The sequence below is a fragment of the Xiphophorus maculatus genome, chromosome 19 (assembly GCF_002775205.1).
Source record: "Xiphophorus maculatus strain JP 163 A chromosome 19, X_maculatus-5.0-male, whole genome shotgun sequence".
NCBI lineage: Eukaryota > Metazoa > Chordata > Actinopteri > Cyprinodontiformes > Poeciliidae > Xiphophorus > Xiphophorus maculatus.
In genome coordinates, this window is record NC_036461.1 from 4100639 (window position 1) to 4119078 (window position 18440).

The following is an 18440-nucleotide window of genomic DNA, read 5'->3' on the forward strand; positions in this document are numbered from 1 at the left end:
ACACAAACAGCTTAAACTTCAGGTCAGTGTTATAGAGAGACATTTTCCTCCCTCTCTCTGATGAACAGTCAGTGTCCAGACTCTTACCATTCATATTTCCACTAATTCCATCTTATATAATTTCATATATAGGAAAGAAAAAAAACATTTAATGTTATCTTTTTATATATATTTGTTCAGAAGAATGCTGAATTAATGTTAAATTCCTTATTTGTGTGCACAAACTTGGCAAATCGAGATAATTTTGATAATTATATATGCATATATCTGATAAATTTAGCTTAAATCAGATATTGTGAAGGAAAACTGCCTGATCCACAATTTCAGAGCAATTCTCCATGAAATAAGAGAGTTTCCAGATCAGTTCTTAAAAGTATTTTACTAGTGATGCACCGATCCACTTTGTTCTTCCGATACCAACACAGATATCTAAAATTCAGTATCAGCCAATACAGAAAAACAGTGACAGATTGACTTAAAATGTTTCTTTTGTTTTAAACACAGATATAAATTTTTACTGAAATACAAATTTAATTGATATTGCTGCACCAGTACAGCTCAGTAAACCAACACACGCTTGATTTGTTCAGTCGGTGTAGTTAGGAATATAACAAACAATGTTACAACAACAAAAGGTTGAGTACCTTGGTCAAACATGTAAAAATCACAACCAACCTTTGAAATGGTTCAGAAAGAGCAAATTCTGAATATAATATAGAATAAATAATAAATCTTAATGTCGCTCAGAGAATAAAGCATAGAATTAGATTAACTAGATATCCCCTTATGGATCGGGCACATTGACCGATACCCAATCATTTATATTTGCAATATCTGGATCGATACAGATATAAATATCAGATCAGTGCGTCTCTAGTTTTTCCATCGTTCAGCTCGGTGTGTAAAAATCACAGCCACAGCCTTAAAACCCTCCAGTTTCTCCCACTGCTCTTCATTCTTTTTAAACTTGATGGGTCCCCACTACAGCACACAGGGCCCCATTTTTTGATCTCCTCCCATCCCTCCTTTTTTTCTCTCCTTCCTCTATCTCTTTCTCTTTCTCTGTCTCCCCCCTGCTAGGATCCCCACAGCTGCGTGGACCAGGTGCGTTCCGCCCCGACACACACGCACACACACGAGCGCGCACGCCCACAGGCGCACACACACACACACGCACGCACACCCCCCCCACACACCCTTACACCCGCCAACGGACGCAGCAGGAAATGCCTAATACCAGTTTTAGAATGATGCCACTATGCCAGCTTGACAGGGAGGCTGCAGGATCTGTCACGAGAGAAGGCGACAAAGACCAAGTGAGAAAGTGAGACAGATGGAGGGTAGTGTCTCGCCAAATTCTGGGAAAGTCAAGGAATACGAAGAAATATTTGTGTTGATTAAACTTTTGCTTTTACTTTCCATCCTAAAAGGTGTCCACATGTGGACAGTTTCACTTCCGTCCAGGGTCCGAGCACAGTCAGCTGCACGTCTCTCCCCGGGATCATCGCGCAAAAAGGAACTTCTGTGAGAGCGAGTGTCTGTCTGAAGCGGGGCACGCATGTGTGACTTTATGTGTGGGTGGATGTACATGTGTTTTATAAAAAAAAAAAAGTACCAGTTATTTTGGTCTGTGGCTCACCACAGCTCACACTCTCCTGTGTCTTGTACTGATCTCACAAGGCCCTGAGAGAACAAGGGGGAAAAGTGTGTGTCAGAAAGAAAATGTCAATGAATAAGGCCAAGACAGATCAGAATGTGCAGAAGAGATGAAGAGCAGGTGAAGTAGAAGGGAATTTCTCATTAGGACTTATCTGAAATATGAAATCATTTTTAAAAATCTGTAATAAATCTAAATTTGGCCGCTTTTCTACGCTCTCTTCTTCATTTGTTGTCCTTCTTGACATTTCCTTGTGTTTTTTTATTTTTATGTTTGAATAACTTTGGCTGTGTTGGTGCAAATAGCACAAAATTTGGCTAGTTTGCTTATTTTTGGGTTAACCCTAACAACTAAAAATGGTTTTCCAAGCCTTTCAGAAAAATCTGTGCCCCTTCAGAGCCATTATTATTGTGAATTTAACTTACATAAAACATTTTTCCCATGTTTTTATGAATGTATTGTTGCAATATGACTAAAAGTAGAAGCTTTTAATTCTCATTCTTTCTTGTTGAAATAATACATTTTAACTACTAAAATAGGCTGCTATAAGTATTTTTAGACGCGACTAAAGTGGTTGTGGTTCTAACTCTCACAGGGGGCCAATATGCTAAAATATTTTCGTTTTGCCTTCGACTGCACTGAGAAAGTGTTCATTAATCCGTCTGCAGGACAGACAGGTTCATGTATCAACCCTTTCTGTTCAGCATTGATGGAAACTCCCCTTATAAATGTTTAACAAGTAAGAATTAACCAGTTACTTCCAGTTACCAGTTACTGATGAAGTTATGAAAACTTTCAAAACCATTATCAGGCAGTTATATTAGTTATGGAGAAGTAATATAAGTAATCAAAGTACTTAAATAGTGACAGTATTGTATTCTCTGACGTTGCTATCCACTGTTTATTAAACATTAATGAATGTGCTATTACCTTATGAACACGATGCACAAATGTTAATATATTAACTTATCTGACTGAAATAACATTGAAAATTGTTTTAAGATTTTAGAAGAACAAAATCTGATTAATGTTATTACTCTGAAGTAACAAAAATACAACAAAAATGTCAAAAGTTTGAAATATGAAAGTACAATTAACAACCAAATTTATCCAGCAAAGATTTTAGGCATCACTGAATGTTTGTTAGCTATAAATGTGTGAAAAATGTATTTTTGTTGATTATGCTGTAATTTTAAACGTTATACTTTCTGCAATCAGTCAAGTTCAGGACTGGAATCTGGATCTGAAATATTGAGTCTGAGCTTCTCAAAAAAAAGTTTAAAATTGATATTTTAGGGGTTTTTTTACAGTTGAGGTTGATACTGCAAATGTTTGGGACTCTACCTTTACTTTTTTAAACAAAAGTGTGCAAAATTCCTTTATTTAATTGTAAAGGTGCAATAAAAATTATACTGTATGTTTGACAGATGGTGCTGCTAACATTTATTCACATCTAATTGTTTGTTTTTTTTTACTTCAAATGGATCATTTTAACACTAGTTGCTCATTTACAAAGTGGAATAAATTTTTTCTAAGACTCAATAAAAAGTTTCATTATTGTAACCTTTTCAACAAGCATTATTTTTGAAGTTTTGAACATATATCTTAAATTATGAAAACAAAATTCTATTCTGAAAGGGGAGCGATTGCAATCAAAAGTGTCAGAAAACCACATTTGGATAAACTTAGTTAAATGTTAAAGGCTCTAAATGTTGTAACAGAAATATTAGTTTCTAGATGTTTCATGCTGGTAGAAACACTTGGAGATGTAACTGCAGCAAAATGTAGATCTATAAAATACTGACTAAAGGAGGCTGTGGTGAAATAAGCTGAATTTTTCAGTTGTGATGTGATAAAATGTGAAACGTGAAAATACTTCAACTTTGTCCTGGTTTATTAGATAAACAGCATTTTAAATTGAGTCTATGAAGTTGATTACAGCAGCAACATTTCCATAAATCTGCTTTTTATTTATTTAAGTTTCAAATGAACAAAAGATTTTTTTAGTTGACCTTAGAAAACTATAACAGCCCCATCACACCTTTTCTTAAAACACATCTGCAGTGTGAAGTAGATGGTCATTAACAGCGTCATGTTAAACAGACGTATGACTAGCAGCAGCTCAAATCTACGTGTTAGTTTCTGTTCAACTTTTAATCCGATGATCTACAACCGACGGGTTCATGTTTGAATAAATGGCAGCTGTTTCGTATTTTTATCCGAGCTAAAAACTTTGACTTTATGTCAGTCAAAACGAAAGACTCTTTTACAAGCTGCTGCTATAATTTATTTTTTGAAAAGTGCTCATTTGGAATTCACAGCAAAGTTAATACATTTATGGCTTTTTGTGTATGATCTTACAGCATTGTTAACACTCACAGCTCTTATTACGAATCTTCATATGTTGATCAGAAACCATAAACTGGTAAAAAGTGAATCATATTTAAATTATGCTGAAGAATATGGAAGGAGCCATCTGGGGGTGATTCTCTGAGGTCAGTGAGCAACGATGCAGAACACCCATCGGTTAGCTGCAGCAGCAATGCGGTCCACGAAAGACGTCGTTGCATTACTTTGGGTACGAAACCTGAAAAGACTGCCACACACACATAGTCGACGCATACACAATCACACACCCTGCTGACACCTCAGTGTGGCCACACTCTCACCTCAAACCTTTCCATTCACTGAGCAACAGGCCAAATTTTCCACCAGCGGATGTTTTTTGAGGCCAGCTTTTGTTTGAAGAAACACAAGGCCTCAGTGGGGGCCGGAGAAAGCCGCGTTTTCTGGTGGATACTTCACCTTTTGTTTCCACTGACTGAAATCACCTGTTATTAGCTTTTTATTATTTTTGTTTATCTGAATCAGACACAAATTCAACATTTTAATGAAGATGACTTCTCTCATGCGTCTCTTCCAACTTTAAGACAATAAATATGAGGTTGCTCACAAAATAGACACCCAAATCTGAACATGAGTTTGTCCTTCCATATATGGAAGCAAAACACCAAAACTACAGACAAAATAGTATTTTTTTTAGCTCTTGCTCAGATACACACACTCCAACAGGAAGAGTGTGGGTGTTTGGGAACAGCTGCATGGAGACGCATCAGACCTAGCTTCCTCCTGGTGCAGCGAGCACCAGCTCTCCTCCCTTTTTCTCTTTCACTCCCTCCATCTTCTCATTTCCTTGACGTTTAATTATTCTTTTCCTTTTTTCAACAACAACAACAAAAAATCTGCTCCTCTCCTACACAGCGAGAAACAGACAGTATCACACCACCATCTCATGTTGGCTCCACTTGAGATTCAATCTGCACCGTTGGCAGAAATTAGCAGGCTTTGGCATGCACACAGAAAACTGTTAGTGCATGTTGCAATGCAAACACAACGTGCGTACACGTGTGTGTGTGTGTGTGTGTGTGTGTGTGTGTGCCTGTGCGTCTGTCCTGTTTTTGTCCTCCTTTCCACGTAATGGTGAAACATCAGCACATCACCACTTGAAAGCCTGAATATTGCACAACATTTTCCTGTGTCGAGCTCTAATCGCGGCACTCGCTGGCAACGTTAAAACTTTCCTCCACTTGCACAGCTGTGTGAGGTGAGGCTGAGATGACTCAAGACGCAGATGGACAGAGCAGATAAAGATTCAAGATGAACATGGGGAGGAAGATGTTTTGGAAATTTGATTGTTGCATCAGCGTCTCGGTTGTAAAATGTCAATGGTTGAGATGGTCTTTGAAGCCGCTTATCAAAATGATAAGCGGATGCTGCATATGCTGGCAAATTTGCGCACCATATGAATGTTTCATCCCCCGGTTTGAATCAAGGCCAGACAAAGCTACATGCACAGGTGCAAGAGAGGCTGAGCATCTCCGTGTTTCACTTTCCCTTCCAGTTTTCTCTTTCTGCTCCCAAACGCTAACGCTCCGAACCGTTCCAGCCGGTATTCCTGTTCCTTTAATGCCTCTTTCAGCCACTTTCTGTCAGCAGCACGCCCCCAGTGCACAGTAACTGCACCGAAGACACTCAGCAGTTATTTCTGGGTTTCCTGTGTGTCATGCGGTGGTAGCTTGAGCTAGCTAGCATGGCTGACAACACACAGGCTCACAGGTGCGGCATGTCACAGAGTGGGCCGTCAGCCAGAAAGCCTGTGGGCCAGTTAGTAGTCAACTGGGCCCTGTAGCACGTGCTGCCCTCCACCCGAAACACGGCTCCAGTCCCAGAGGGGCAGAGAACAAACTCTGTCACATTTCCTCAGTGGAATTAAAAACCATTGTGTGTGTGAACATGTGTGAGCTCGCCGCGCCACACAAACCTGTTTTAGATAACCTTTTTATTAACTTTCACATAACTACATGCACAGTAGCTGCGTTTATTTACTTCTTCGCCCTTGGCGTTGAATCATCACCCACAGATCAGACCTGGAGTTTAACCAGCTTGCAGGGGCCACCAGGATTTGCCCTCTCTCCCCAGCTTGCCCCCAAGCCGCAGATGCAGGAACCCAGACAAGGCTGCACTTCTCTGGGCAACACAGAGACGCCGCTGTGCTCTGGTTCCTGGAGCCCCGACGCTCTGATTGAGACCGTGTGCCCCTGCAGGAACCAAAGGGAGGGGAAGGGAGAGCATGGGAGGGGATGCGAACACATCTGGCATCTGAAAACCCCGCACATAGCTGCTCATATCATCAGGAGATAAATGTACAAGCAATTAAAAAAAAAGAGTAGAAAACAAACATATCTAAAGCTGGCCTGTTGGAGCTCTACAATTTGGATGAAGCAATTATGTGAGGAGCAGAACAAGAAGGCACAGCCATTCTCCAGCTGGTAGGACAGCACAACTCCAAGCTATTGTTCTATTTATACATCCTACCAAACAACGTTGTGCTGGTGTCTGAAGCAACAAATTATGTTACTGCAAAGCACATGAAGAGGAAATGCCAAAAAAACAAAGCAACTTTCAATCATGTGAATAAATACCACACAAAAATAAGTTAAGATCTATTGATGTCGTCAAAGGGAAGCTAAATAGAAAGCTGTGAAAAGGAGGACACAATAGAGAGCGTATCAGTGCAAGACATTTTGCGTGGGTGCACGGCTGTGCAAGGTGTCTTTTTGGTGTCTTTTTGCTCGTTTTGCGTGGGCGCTCCCCTTTTGCATTAGGCGGCGGTACAGGACGGCGTTCAGAGCTGCTGCTGCTGCTGCTGGTGGAGACGTGTGTTTACGTGAATGCGTGTGTATGTGTGGGTAAAAGTGCAGAGAACCTCCGATAAACAACCGACACTTTTATCTCCACGTCTCAGCCCACTGTTTCACAGCGCCACCTGTTTTCACAAACCTGCTCATTCCTTCATTAGGAGGGTCTTTATTGAACCTATTAACTAAGAGATGTGTATTTTTAAAATGTTTCAGCGAGAGACGCACTTTGTGGGCAGCTGTGGGGCCATTATAAGCCCATCTGCAGACAATAGGCTCTGTCTGATGGGCACACACAGCCTGGTTCCTGTCCTGCCTCGCCCCACTGTGTTTGTGTGTGGATGCCTATATGACAGTACCATGCATTTCCATGCCCCTTTTTAACCTATCACAAAGACACCACACACTCCTGCAGCTATTTCTAAATGTGACTCATTTTTGCATGAAATTTTCGCAGCACATCTCGACTCATTCTGAACCTAGTGTGTGTGGCAGAAATCAGCAGCAGCTCGCTGAGGCCACCGGTGCAGGTGGCGGAGAAGACGATCACAGATCCCAGCCCGCGATTAGAACTCGCTTACCATCAAAACCTGAGGAACTCAACAAGTTCATCTTATGAAAAGGTTATCTACTGTTAAAAATGATTTTAAAAAAAATCAAACTGACATGCAAAGTATAAGCAGGCTCTGGAAAAGAGCTGGTTGGCCAAACCACATACCACTCAGAGCAGTTCGATCAAGCAAGCCGCAGCTCCACATGCCTCGACACACACACGCACGCCTGCACGCACGGCTCCTGCATGCAGACACATGCAAAAATATCTGCCCCAATACTAAAATAGGCCCGGGGAGGTTGCACCTGCACCTGTGCCCTGGTCCACACCTACACACAGGTGTCAGGATGTGACACATACACACAGACAGAGAAAGAGAGATAGCGGAGAGGGAGGGGGAAAAACAAGAGCGGGGTGAATCACACTACTGCGGTCGACCAGAAAGCTTTTTCTAGATATCATCTCTGTATTTTGGATTCTAACCATGAGTGTGATTTTCATTTTTAACTACACTTTCACAGCCGCATGTTTAATTTTAAAAAACACGGCGTGCAGAACGGTTTCCGGGGATTTCTTGTTTCTTTTCTGAATGATTGTATTTTTAAGATGTTCAGCTGTAAGTTGTTATTTTTCTTGTTTTTTTTTATCCTAATTGTGGTTTTGCATGAAGTGGGGTGAGGGGTTCAGCAAAAAACCGAACCAGACAAAGAGCATAGAGGCTCAGAGTTTCTCATTCTGCTTTCTAAAATGAGTCCTCTCTAAACGCGTGTCTGAGTCACAGATGTTCCCTCGCTGCTGTGGCGCGTCCCTTCTCAGACGGGACAAAATAGTTTATAAATATAGCATAAAATAGTGGGCAGGTGTGTGCATAAACAAATACTGACACTTAGATCAAAATCATCCATGCAACAATCAAAAATATGAAAGAGATTAATTTTATTGTTTCTTAAATGAGATATGAAAGACAGCTTATGAGACAGCTTTAATTAAAATTTATATGAAATGTTAAAAATAACAATAACAATAGAAAACTGTACGTAAAGCAATTAATCTCTGTTAATGTTATAAAATGTTTCACAGTTATTGTACGTCTACTGACTCAAAGCACCTTCATATGTGTTTTCTACATTGTTTAGAAAGTTTACATAAGAAAAGTTTTATGAGTTTATTTGATGATGATTTTTAACATGAAAACAGCAAGTGAAAGTCGATCATGTTTAAGAAATACCACCACCGTGTGGACATTGAGTGTAGCTGCAGTCCAAAACTTTTGACTTTTTCTCTAAAATAACATCAGGTCTCTGTTTTACTTTTGTTTATTCATTCATCTTGAAGGTTTTTTTTTATTTTTGTAAAAGAAAAAGAAGCATTTTTCGTGTTATAAATGTGACTTTTGCAGCACATCTCCACACTTTAGCTGAAATTCTAAATATGTAATTTCAGGTTTATTAATAGTTCCAAAACATGTGAATAATATAAAATTATATAAACAACACTGTTTATGTACACTCATTGGCCATTTCATTAGGTACGCCTGTTAGATTACCTGAAAAAACGAACTGTGACTCAACCAATCACATCACAGTAACCCAGTGCAGAGAAACCTGGGTGTTTGTGAAGGATAAAAATCAAATGGGTGGACATTTTTTGAAATGACTCACCATGGTGTCATTTTTTGCATCACAGAAAACTGGCATTTTATCACAGGGTGTTCACGTTTGTTGACTAGAAGTCATTTTCTTTTCTTCCCACAAGTTGGAAAAATTGTGCAAACTAATATTAATCTGTTTGAAGATGTCTTCTGTCTCAAATGTCCTGTTATGTTTTTCATCTTTCTGTCTTAGTGTTAGGAAATTGTGATAAAATGGTGATTCTGACTTTGGTGTAAAAAACAAATTGAAAAGGTTCATGGTGTATTCTTGTCATATCGCCCACTTCTGACTGGAATCATGTCATCAAGTATTTTCCAGTTTGTCGTATGATTTGTCAGACTGTATATACAGAAGACAATAAAGAGTAAACATGCATTGAATGTTATTTCTGTTTCAACCTCTCTGTTGCATTTTACATCTTTAGATTCTGTTGCTACATGCAAGTTAAATCTGTCACTAATTCCATTTCCTTCTTTACAAAGCTCCACTTTTTATTTAGGTGTCTTTACTTTATTCCATTGTTTTATTTTTCAGTCTACTGCTTTAAACTGTAATATTTTCACAAATTTGAAATGTTTTTATGATACATATATTTTAGGGATGTGGCTTGATTTTATTGCTTTTTGCTGATGTGAAACAACAAAATTGATTTTTGGATCAATATAGTTTTAAATGCCCCCACACATGCCTTACAGCTCCTCCTTGCTGCCTCCAGTGGGACAGTAAACCCCGGTCCCTTTAAGGCCGCAGTATCCTTTGGGTACCTTCTTCAGGTACTGCTGGTGGTAGTCCTCCGCGTAGAAAAACTCCTGTCCCTCCAGGATCTCAGTAGTGATTGGACCGTAGCCTTTCTTATCCAGTTCCTAAAGACAAAACACAAAAACGTAAATCCAAGCAGCAGAAAAAGTCAAATGAAACCATCAGTGCTGAAATGTCTTCATTTGCAGCAGAGCATTCCCAGTGGTTTCCTTCCAAACATTCAGAATTCCTTTTTTCCCAAAACAGCTCTTAATTTTCATCTGAAGTATGTTCATATTGAAATATAAAGAGACAAAAGCCTCATAATAAAAAGATAAATATTATTCTTACAGAATTGTGTAATTATTTAATTTCATTTAGTTTACTTTTTGTTATTTCTTTACTGCTGTCCATCATAAAATAATTTAAATTGTGTCACTTTGACTGTCACTATGATTATAAAATCAAACAGAATACCTCAAAAACAAAATGGTTCTAATATATTTGAACATGAATTATTTCACTATACATTTATCTAAATGATTTGAGAAAGTCTTGTATTTAACTGATCACTAAACCTAAATCTTTAATGCTGAAAAAAGTTTTTTAAAAAAGTTTCTTTTCTTTCAAGCATTCAGTTGTGCTTTACTGTGGGCCAAAAAGTGCCATAATTCAATTAATATGTCATCTTTTTACATCATTATTTATATATGTAATAAAAACATACACAAAATAAATAAAAATGCATGTATTTAAAACAATTAAAATACGTCTTAACATTAAAATGTATTCAAAACACAATTGAATAATCAAACATCAAAATCATAAGTACAATTTGATTGAATTAGGTGTTAAAATCATACTGCATTATTTCAATATTTAATTATTTCATATTTGAAAACAACTACTATGACTGTCACAAGGAACACAAGATAGTTAAATAAATCTACTGTATATTGTATAGTTTTACTTAAATAATAAAAAAAGAATCATGCTAATTTTGTTTTAAATAACATAAATACATACATGTTTAATTATTCATTTAAACATTTAAATATTGATAAATCTGTTTATTATTTTAAGGAATTGTAATTTTATTTGAATTTACCTGTTATATATAAGTTACAAAGCATATAAAAGATTTTATTTATGTGTTGAATTTACCCTCACAGTTGTGAATTTTCAACATTTCATTTTACGCTCCTCAGTCCGACTGCAAAGTGACTGAGTGACACTAGAAAGGAATATCAGCGTCTTCATATAGTGCAGCATGTCTTCTGCGGCTCTCTGTAGGACAAAGCATCAAAGAGTATCCGCTCGCTTTGAGAACTCCTCAAGACATTTTCACACTTACCTTATTCTAAACATGACGACAGAAACCTTCAAACGCTCTAAAACAACGCTTTCTTCCACACACTGAGCCCTCTAACAGCTATATCAAAGCTATTCCTGCTGCGCTGAGTGGTTTTCTCCATCTAATAATACAAGCGTTCAGCCCTCTATAGATCACTGCTGCTGGAGCTGACGAAACAAGCTGGAGGAGCACTGAGACTGTTTGTGGGCAACAAGTAGGTCTCTCCGCGTCAGAACAGTTTGCAGCACTCTGGAGGTTTGTTTTGCTTTGTGAGGGAGTACGCCAAGTTCAGCATGCATCAAGAGAAAGAAGCAGAGCGTGTTCAACATGGGCTCAAGTTGTTCTCATCAGCCTACGTCGGCCTTCTGTATGATTTAAATATTTTGCTCCTGATAAGAAGACAAAAGTTGATATTTGACATGTTTGCAAAGTTGGCCGGCAAACAAAACTTAAATTATTTGAGGGAAGCTTGCATTCTATGGCAATTTATTTTAAAGTGGCAGTATGTCACTTATATAAAAAATATTTGTTTACATGTTTGTTAAAACTGTCACTATGTTGTGACAGTTTGGTATGAGACAGATAATCAGTGAAAAATTGAGTTTCTCTGCCTTCTCCCAGTGCTAACTAAAAACAACCAATCAGAGCCAGAAGGCGGGTCTTAGTGCTGTCAATCATGCCATTCACATGGCGCACCCATCTGCTCTCTGATTGGCTACAGCATCTCCCCGTCAGCAGAGCCTGTTGTGAATGCTAAGTTTAGCTGGCAGATAAGCAGTTGTTTTTCCACCATCAGAACATTTACAATGTTGATTGACAGCGCTAAGACCCACCTCCTGGCTCTGATTGGTTGTTTTTGGTTGGGAGCGGTGCATTTCTTTCGACAGCTCAGGAAGCAGGAGGAGGAGATCGAGCTTTTCACAGATTGTCTCATATCTACTGTCACGACATGCTGATAGTTTTAACTTCAGGTTTTGATCAAAGTTGTAGCTTTAAGGTTGTTAAAGGTTGCTGTATAAAGTCTGCAACTTTAAGCATTAAATGCTGCCGAATCAAAGAATTGTTCTAAATGAAGAGCTTGCATATGAGAAGTGTGTAGTACATGTTCATGCTGCTGGGAAAAACATACCAGAAGATAAAGAAAGAATGCATGTTTCTGCAAGTTTTGTATCTGTACCTACAAGAGATTTGTAGGTACAGGTGATAAACGCAAAAAAAAGTTCAACAACGGCTGTGTTTAGTTCTCCTGACAATGCTGAGGATGTTAAACTTTAATGAAAGGAGCTCTATTTAAAGATTTATTACAGCCCCGCGATCTGAGTCATCTAAGAGTAAAAGGAAATTTTTATTTGAAGAGGATTAAGATGAGATTATAGAGGAAAAGGTCAGACAGCTTTCTGAAAATGGAGCCGTGGGCAGCGTGAGACCTTTCAGTGAGATAACCATCAGAAACTGGTCAAGAAAACCTAACAGACGAAAAGGAAACATTGTTGAACTCGTCTGAGGAAAACATTGACCTCAATTATGTCTTCTCACTGAAAAACACAAATTTGAACTTTGACTGCTTATAGCTGCATTTGAACAAATTAGATAATCTTTGAAAATATTCATTTATAATTTACACAAACCGTGTAATGCATTCAAGCATTTATTTTTGCTTATTTTGATTATTATGGTTTACATCTGATGAAAATCCAAAGTCAAGTTTCAGAAAATTTGACAAAATGGCAACAGTAATAAAAAAAATGTAGGGCAACTGAAAGATTTTCCTTTGTACTGTGCAGTCAGACATTATGACTGCTTGGTTGTGGCTTCTTTAGCATGAATTAGTGGATCAGTGCAGCGTAACATGGAAGGATCTGCCAGTAGTTCTTGCTTTATTATTGACCCTCAGCTTGTCTGCACTGTAGGCTCTGGTGGTGACGTTGTTCCTGTTTGCTGACCAACCAATCACAATGACCCCATGGTCATTACACAAGTGTACCGATAAAATAAACCACCCAATAAACTGGGTGATTTATTGGCTGGGTGAACAATAGTAACCCCACTGTTGCCAACAATGTCTCATTTCAAGTGTACTGAAATATTTACACTAGAATTTAAACCAGAAATACTTGGAAAGATTTTGTGTTTTAGTGTAACATTCGATTTAACAGAAATAAATCACGTAAATCTATATATAGTTTGTGTTTTTGATTGGAAAAACAAAGATAAACTACTTTTTGGTTACATTTAATTTAATCCAGCACACTTATTTTATGATGGAAACTTTAGCAGCTCAGTTTGAAGGCACAGCTGGTTGAGAGTAACATCCTGTTAGAGAACAGCCGTGTTGTGTGCATATTTGTCCACATGGAGGCAGTGTCGCACCGGCTCGGAGTGGCAGAGCTGGGACTGATGCAGAGGAGTCAGTAAATCAAAGCTCTGAGCCCCACAGAGAGGCTGAGGCAGCAGCTGACCTCTAACTCCTCAGTGGCTGCTGCTTCAGAGTGAGGGCTCTGGTCCCCCTGCAGGATCCAACCAGCGCAGCCTTTAACAAATACGGCAGACAGATTCACTTTACCGCTTCACACTATGCACACACCGCCAGGAAAGGCCATACTTTGATGATTTCAGTCAGCAGCGTTGTGGAAAGCCGGCTGACGGAAGTGCAGAGCTGCACGCCGTGGCCTAATTAATCAGTTATCACCAACAAACCACAGTCAACGCCGCAGAACCCTCTGGGGCGTTCTGGACGGCCAAGGAAAGGTTTGCTATTCCGAGCCAAACACACACCTCCACCCTGACGCCCCCGCACCACTCCCTCGCTCTCCATCCAAGCCTCTACAGCAGTCACAACACGGCAGCCATTTTAGATCTATAAATCAGAATGCATGGCGTCATGCCACTGTGTATAACCTTATGTGGCTTCACTTTCTCTCTCTCTCACTGCAGCAGCGGCAGAGGAATGGAGGAAAGAATATGGAGGATAAAAGCGTCAAACATGGAGGGAAGCGGAGTTAGCAAGACGTCTTCTGGTTGATGCTAATCGGGACGTTTGGACTGAAACTGGTGGACCTGTTCGGGTTTTGTGCATTAGTGGGTGAGGAGGGTTCGAAAAGCGACAGAAATCATCTCTGGAAACCATTCAACACACCTAATATCGGGATGTGAATCCTAAATGTAAACTAGAAGCGCATCTCCGCCTCGGCTCAGGAGGTTTTAGGAGAAAACCGGAGTCGGATGTGAACCAAATGTGGTTAAATTTAATATTAAATTCAGAGTTAAAAATCTCTAAGTCGTCCTGAGTGAGAAAAACATCCCTGAGTGTGTGCGGCCAGAGCGGCGCTCACTCAGCCCAGTCAGCCCTTCCTTTCTTCACGCCTGTCGGAAACACTCCCATGTCAAAGACATGGCTGAATGGGTGCATCCCTCCTCCTCCTCCTCTTCCACTCTCTCCATCTCCTGATGGATTTTCATTCTCTTGCTTTCTCTCTCTCCCTCAGACCAACGTTCCAATGTCCTCCCTGCTTCCCAGCCAAGCGAGAGAACCCCTCCGCCCTCCAGCAACGTCGCCGTTGCCACACAGGCGACCCCAGGACACAAATAGGACGTGACACCCCGAGAGAGGGGCAGAGGTGGGAGAGGAGGGAGGAAGAAGAACATGTACTCTCCCTTCTTCTCTTCTTTACCCCACAGTCTTGTCTCTGTGCCTCCTTCCCTCTGAGGGCCTTCAGCAGAACAGCGGTGGGGAAGACAAGTGCACTGACGTAGAGTTTGTGACACTCCATGACTCAGTGAAGACATCTGAAAATGGATATGACCTCAATTTGACTGTTTTCTTGCTGCAAAAACACAAAAAGTATGTTTAGTCTAGTTTCTAGTGCAAATATATTAATACTCTTGAAATAAGACAAAACTATCTTACAGAAGCTTTATTTAATAATTCCTTAATATTGTTTTAAAAAAAGTAATAGTTTCACTGGCAGATTATTTCAGTTATAACATGGGAAAATGTGTCATTATAAGTAAAATAATCTGCCAATGGATCTTGTACTTTTTCATCAATATTGAGAAATTTTATTTACTTAAAACAAGCTCATACTTCTTGCTGAAAAGTTACTTCTAAGCTAATTTTGTCATATTTCATGTAAACTAAGATTTGCATTAAAATTATACCAAAAATACTACGTAAGATTTTATTTTTTGCAGTATATTTTCCTAGCAAAGTAGTAATGGTACTAACATAAATTAATTCAAATTCAAAAATACTTTATTGTTCCCACAGGTAAATTAAGTGTTGTTGTAACTCATATTAATTCAAAATTCTTCAAAGAGTTATTGTAGATGGTGATGGCAGGAACAATCTCCTGTAGCGGTGTGTATTACAGCGAATTTGAAGACGCCTCTGACTAAAGACAGTGTTTCTCTAAGACAGACTCATAAAGAAGCTAGTCAGGGTAGTCTTTAATTTTCTTTATTTAATGTAAAAATTGCTGTGCAATGCAACTTCAAACGTATTCATGACTCTGATACCTCATATAACTCGAGCAAAAAGATGGTGCTCTAGTTATATGAGACTAAAATCAAACTTTTGGACCTAAGGTACATGCAAAGCGCAGCTGTAAACGAACACCGTAAAATTGTGATGGCTGCATCATGTTGTGGGGATGCGTTTCTGCAGTAGGACGGCTGAAGTGAAGAATGGGTGAAACTAAATGAGCAAGAATCCTTAGAAGAAAACTGATGCTAAACACACAGCGGAGCGATCATGAAATGGTTTGAATCAAAGCATATTTGTGGGTTTCGACTGCCTAAAACTAAATTTAAAAATAGAAAAGATGGTGCAGACATACCCAGAAAGCTTTCAGTGGAAATCTCACCTCTGAGATTTGAATCAATAAAGAAAATTAATATTTTTCCCTTCACTTCTCAATTATGAGCTACTTTGTGTCGAAATAAAATGAATATGTTGTAGTTTGTGGTTGTATTGTGACAAAATGTAAATAAATTAAAGAGGTTTAATAACTGCAAAAGGTAAAAAAAAGTAAAAACAGGAATCAAAACAAAATTAGTGCATTACTAAAGCTAGGGACTGAATTTAGTTTGCATTTAAGAAGCAGAAAGTCTTAGTTTAGATGTATCAGAGTAAATATATAGATTTTTTTCCTCATGAAGAAATAATTTAAAATGAAATCTGTTGGATCACTTCCGTGATGCCAGGTCATTACATTTTTGCTAAATCTTGTATTATTTTTACAATACAAAATTGAGTTCTGTGTAACAACATGTTTTCTAGGTGTAATCAAAATTTTTTATTTTGTCCACCATGTGCTAAGAAAACAGACCAAACATTTGCAAAATGTATTTTGATGAACAATTTTTTTCATTTCATTAATTAAACGGGTTAAACTTCCAGCACATGGAGCAACGTATAGCTGGTGTCCTCTGAGCACGGCTCTGAATTTCTCTGGATTTCAAATACCTTAAACCTGGTAATTAAGCTGGTTTTAGGTTTATATATTAAAATAAACACTATACGTAGCGCTAAAGTTAAAAAATGAAAAATAAACTGCAAATTTCCAACCCAGATGAGTTCATTTAAATAAATCTAGAAGTTAAAAAGACAACAGATGAAGGGATCTCCATTCCCATCCTGCTCCGGATTCCCTTTGCTCTGATCTAAAACCGGAGTGGGGTCGACTGCAGCTGCACACCTGAACTCTGGAGTTCAGAAAAAAAAAAAAGCCCTTCAACATCTTAAAAATGTAAATACACTTTTGAGCACGCACTGCACACATCAAAGCTGCTCTACGGTGAAGAGGCGCTGGTAATAGACAGACGGTGGCTCAGCCTGGAAATACATGAAAAAGCCTGACATGGTGCAAGCCGACGAGCGCGCTGCAGCCCCGGGGTCGCCCTCTGTGACCTCAGAGAGGCAGAGATGGCAGGACGCAGAGAAACAGATGAAAAGAGGGAGATTACGAAGAGAAATGAATGCAAATAAAACACATTTAGCTATTGGGGAAAAAAAAGAGGAACGGAAGATAAGAAGGCATCCTGAATGTGCCCGACGGATGAAGAGATTTTTATTTTCTGCTCTCCTCATCCGTCTTTCCCTGCTGCAGTACGGGTCAGGATCCATTTTAGTCAGGCTCTAATCTTCGCCGAGCCCTCCTACATTTTGTGAGCGAGGAAGCCAGCACTCCTACATCCCTGGAGCAGAGAGGGATGCACGTGCTTTTTGGAGCGAGGGGATGAGCGCTTAAACTTGTTTTATTGTTGTTTTTTAAGGCAGATGTGAAGCGGAAGAAAGAAAATCTCAGAAGGTCCGTCCTGATTTCACGTTAAAACCCGTCTGAAGAGAAATCCCAGATTAAGAACAAATGATTTCATTAACGGATTTCTCAGTAATACCAATCAGTTTAGGAGATGGCAATAACTTTTGCAGAAATTGGGGAACAATTGAAATATCAAAATCCCACTTTTGAACTTTCCAGAAAATAAAAAGCAAAAATAAACTTGTGACTAGAAGTCTGATTACAAAACCTGCTGATGCTCCTCAGCCTCAGGCTTCTGCATGTCACTTCTAACCTCAAATGCCTTTTTTTCCCCTGCACTCATCATCAGAACTTCACTCCCCCTTCCCTCTTCATCCCGTTTTCAAGCTCATTAAGTTGGGATGCTTTATCAGAGGGCGCACTCCCTCCTCCAAGGCCCGACACACACACACACACAAACACGCACGCCATATTCAAAGCTGGCTTGATAAATCCTATTGTTCATACATGCACACACACATATAGGAGCCCCCGTTTTTCTCTCCAAACCCCTAACCCATCCCTAAGCCCCCCGCCCCACCCGCCACCTCCGTCTCCTCCTAATCAACTCTTCCCATCCCTTCTCTCTCACCCTCCACTAAACCCTACACCCCTCACCCAGCTCTGGGGAGACACTTTCAGGCAGAGAGGGAGGGATGAAGAAGAAGGGGAAGAAGAGAGATCGGGGAGACGGAGAAAGAGAAGCACTCCTCCTCTCTGCTCTGCTGCCACAGCGGCTGGGCTACAGAAGCCTTTGATGTTCTGCAAATTTCAAATTTCATTACAGAGAACCCCCTTCTCCCCAGCGCTCCCCCCTCCTCCTCCACTAACCCTCCCTCCCTCTTCGCTCTTGTGCTTAAACAAGCTTTTCTGCCTCACTCTCTTACCCCCCCCTCACCCAAACCTCCCCCTCAACGCTGAAGTTAAGGAACTGAAAGCCCTGCAGAGGAGACTCCTCATATGGGTTAATTATTCATTGGGCTGCGCGT

The 18440-nt window shown here is 39.6% G+C and overlaps 1 protein-coding gene across 3 annotated transcripts in view; it reads right to left on the reverse strand.

Moving 5' to 3' along the window:
• Positions 1–696: 696 nt before the first annotated feature.
• The window catches only part of LOC102234910 (mitochondrial peptide methionine sulfoxide reductase-like), a 69074-nt gene continuing 51330 nt past the window's right edge, over positions 697–18440 (reverse strand). For 2 of the 3 annotated variants that reach the window (XM_023352999.1, XM_023353000.1), the window contains exon 7: positions 8336–9923. In XM_023352999.1, coding sequence (XP_023208767.1) covers positions 9750–9923 — 174 coding nt within the window. In that variant the 3' untranslated portion in view covers positions 8336–9749. Of the gene's footprint in view, positions 6256–7713; positions 7738–8335; positions 9924–18440 lie in introns of those variants that run through there. The other variant, XM_005812773.3, reaches the window with a different exon arrangement.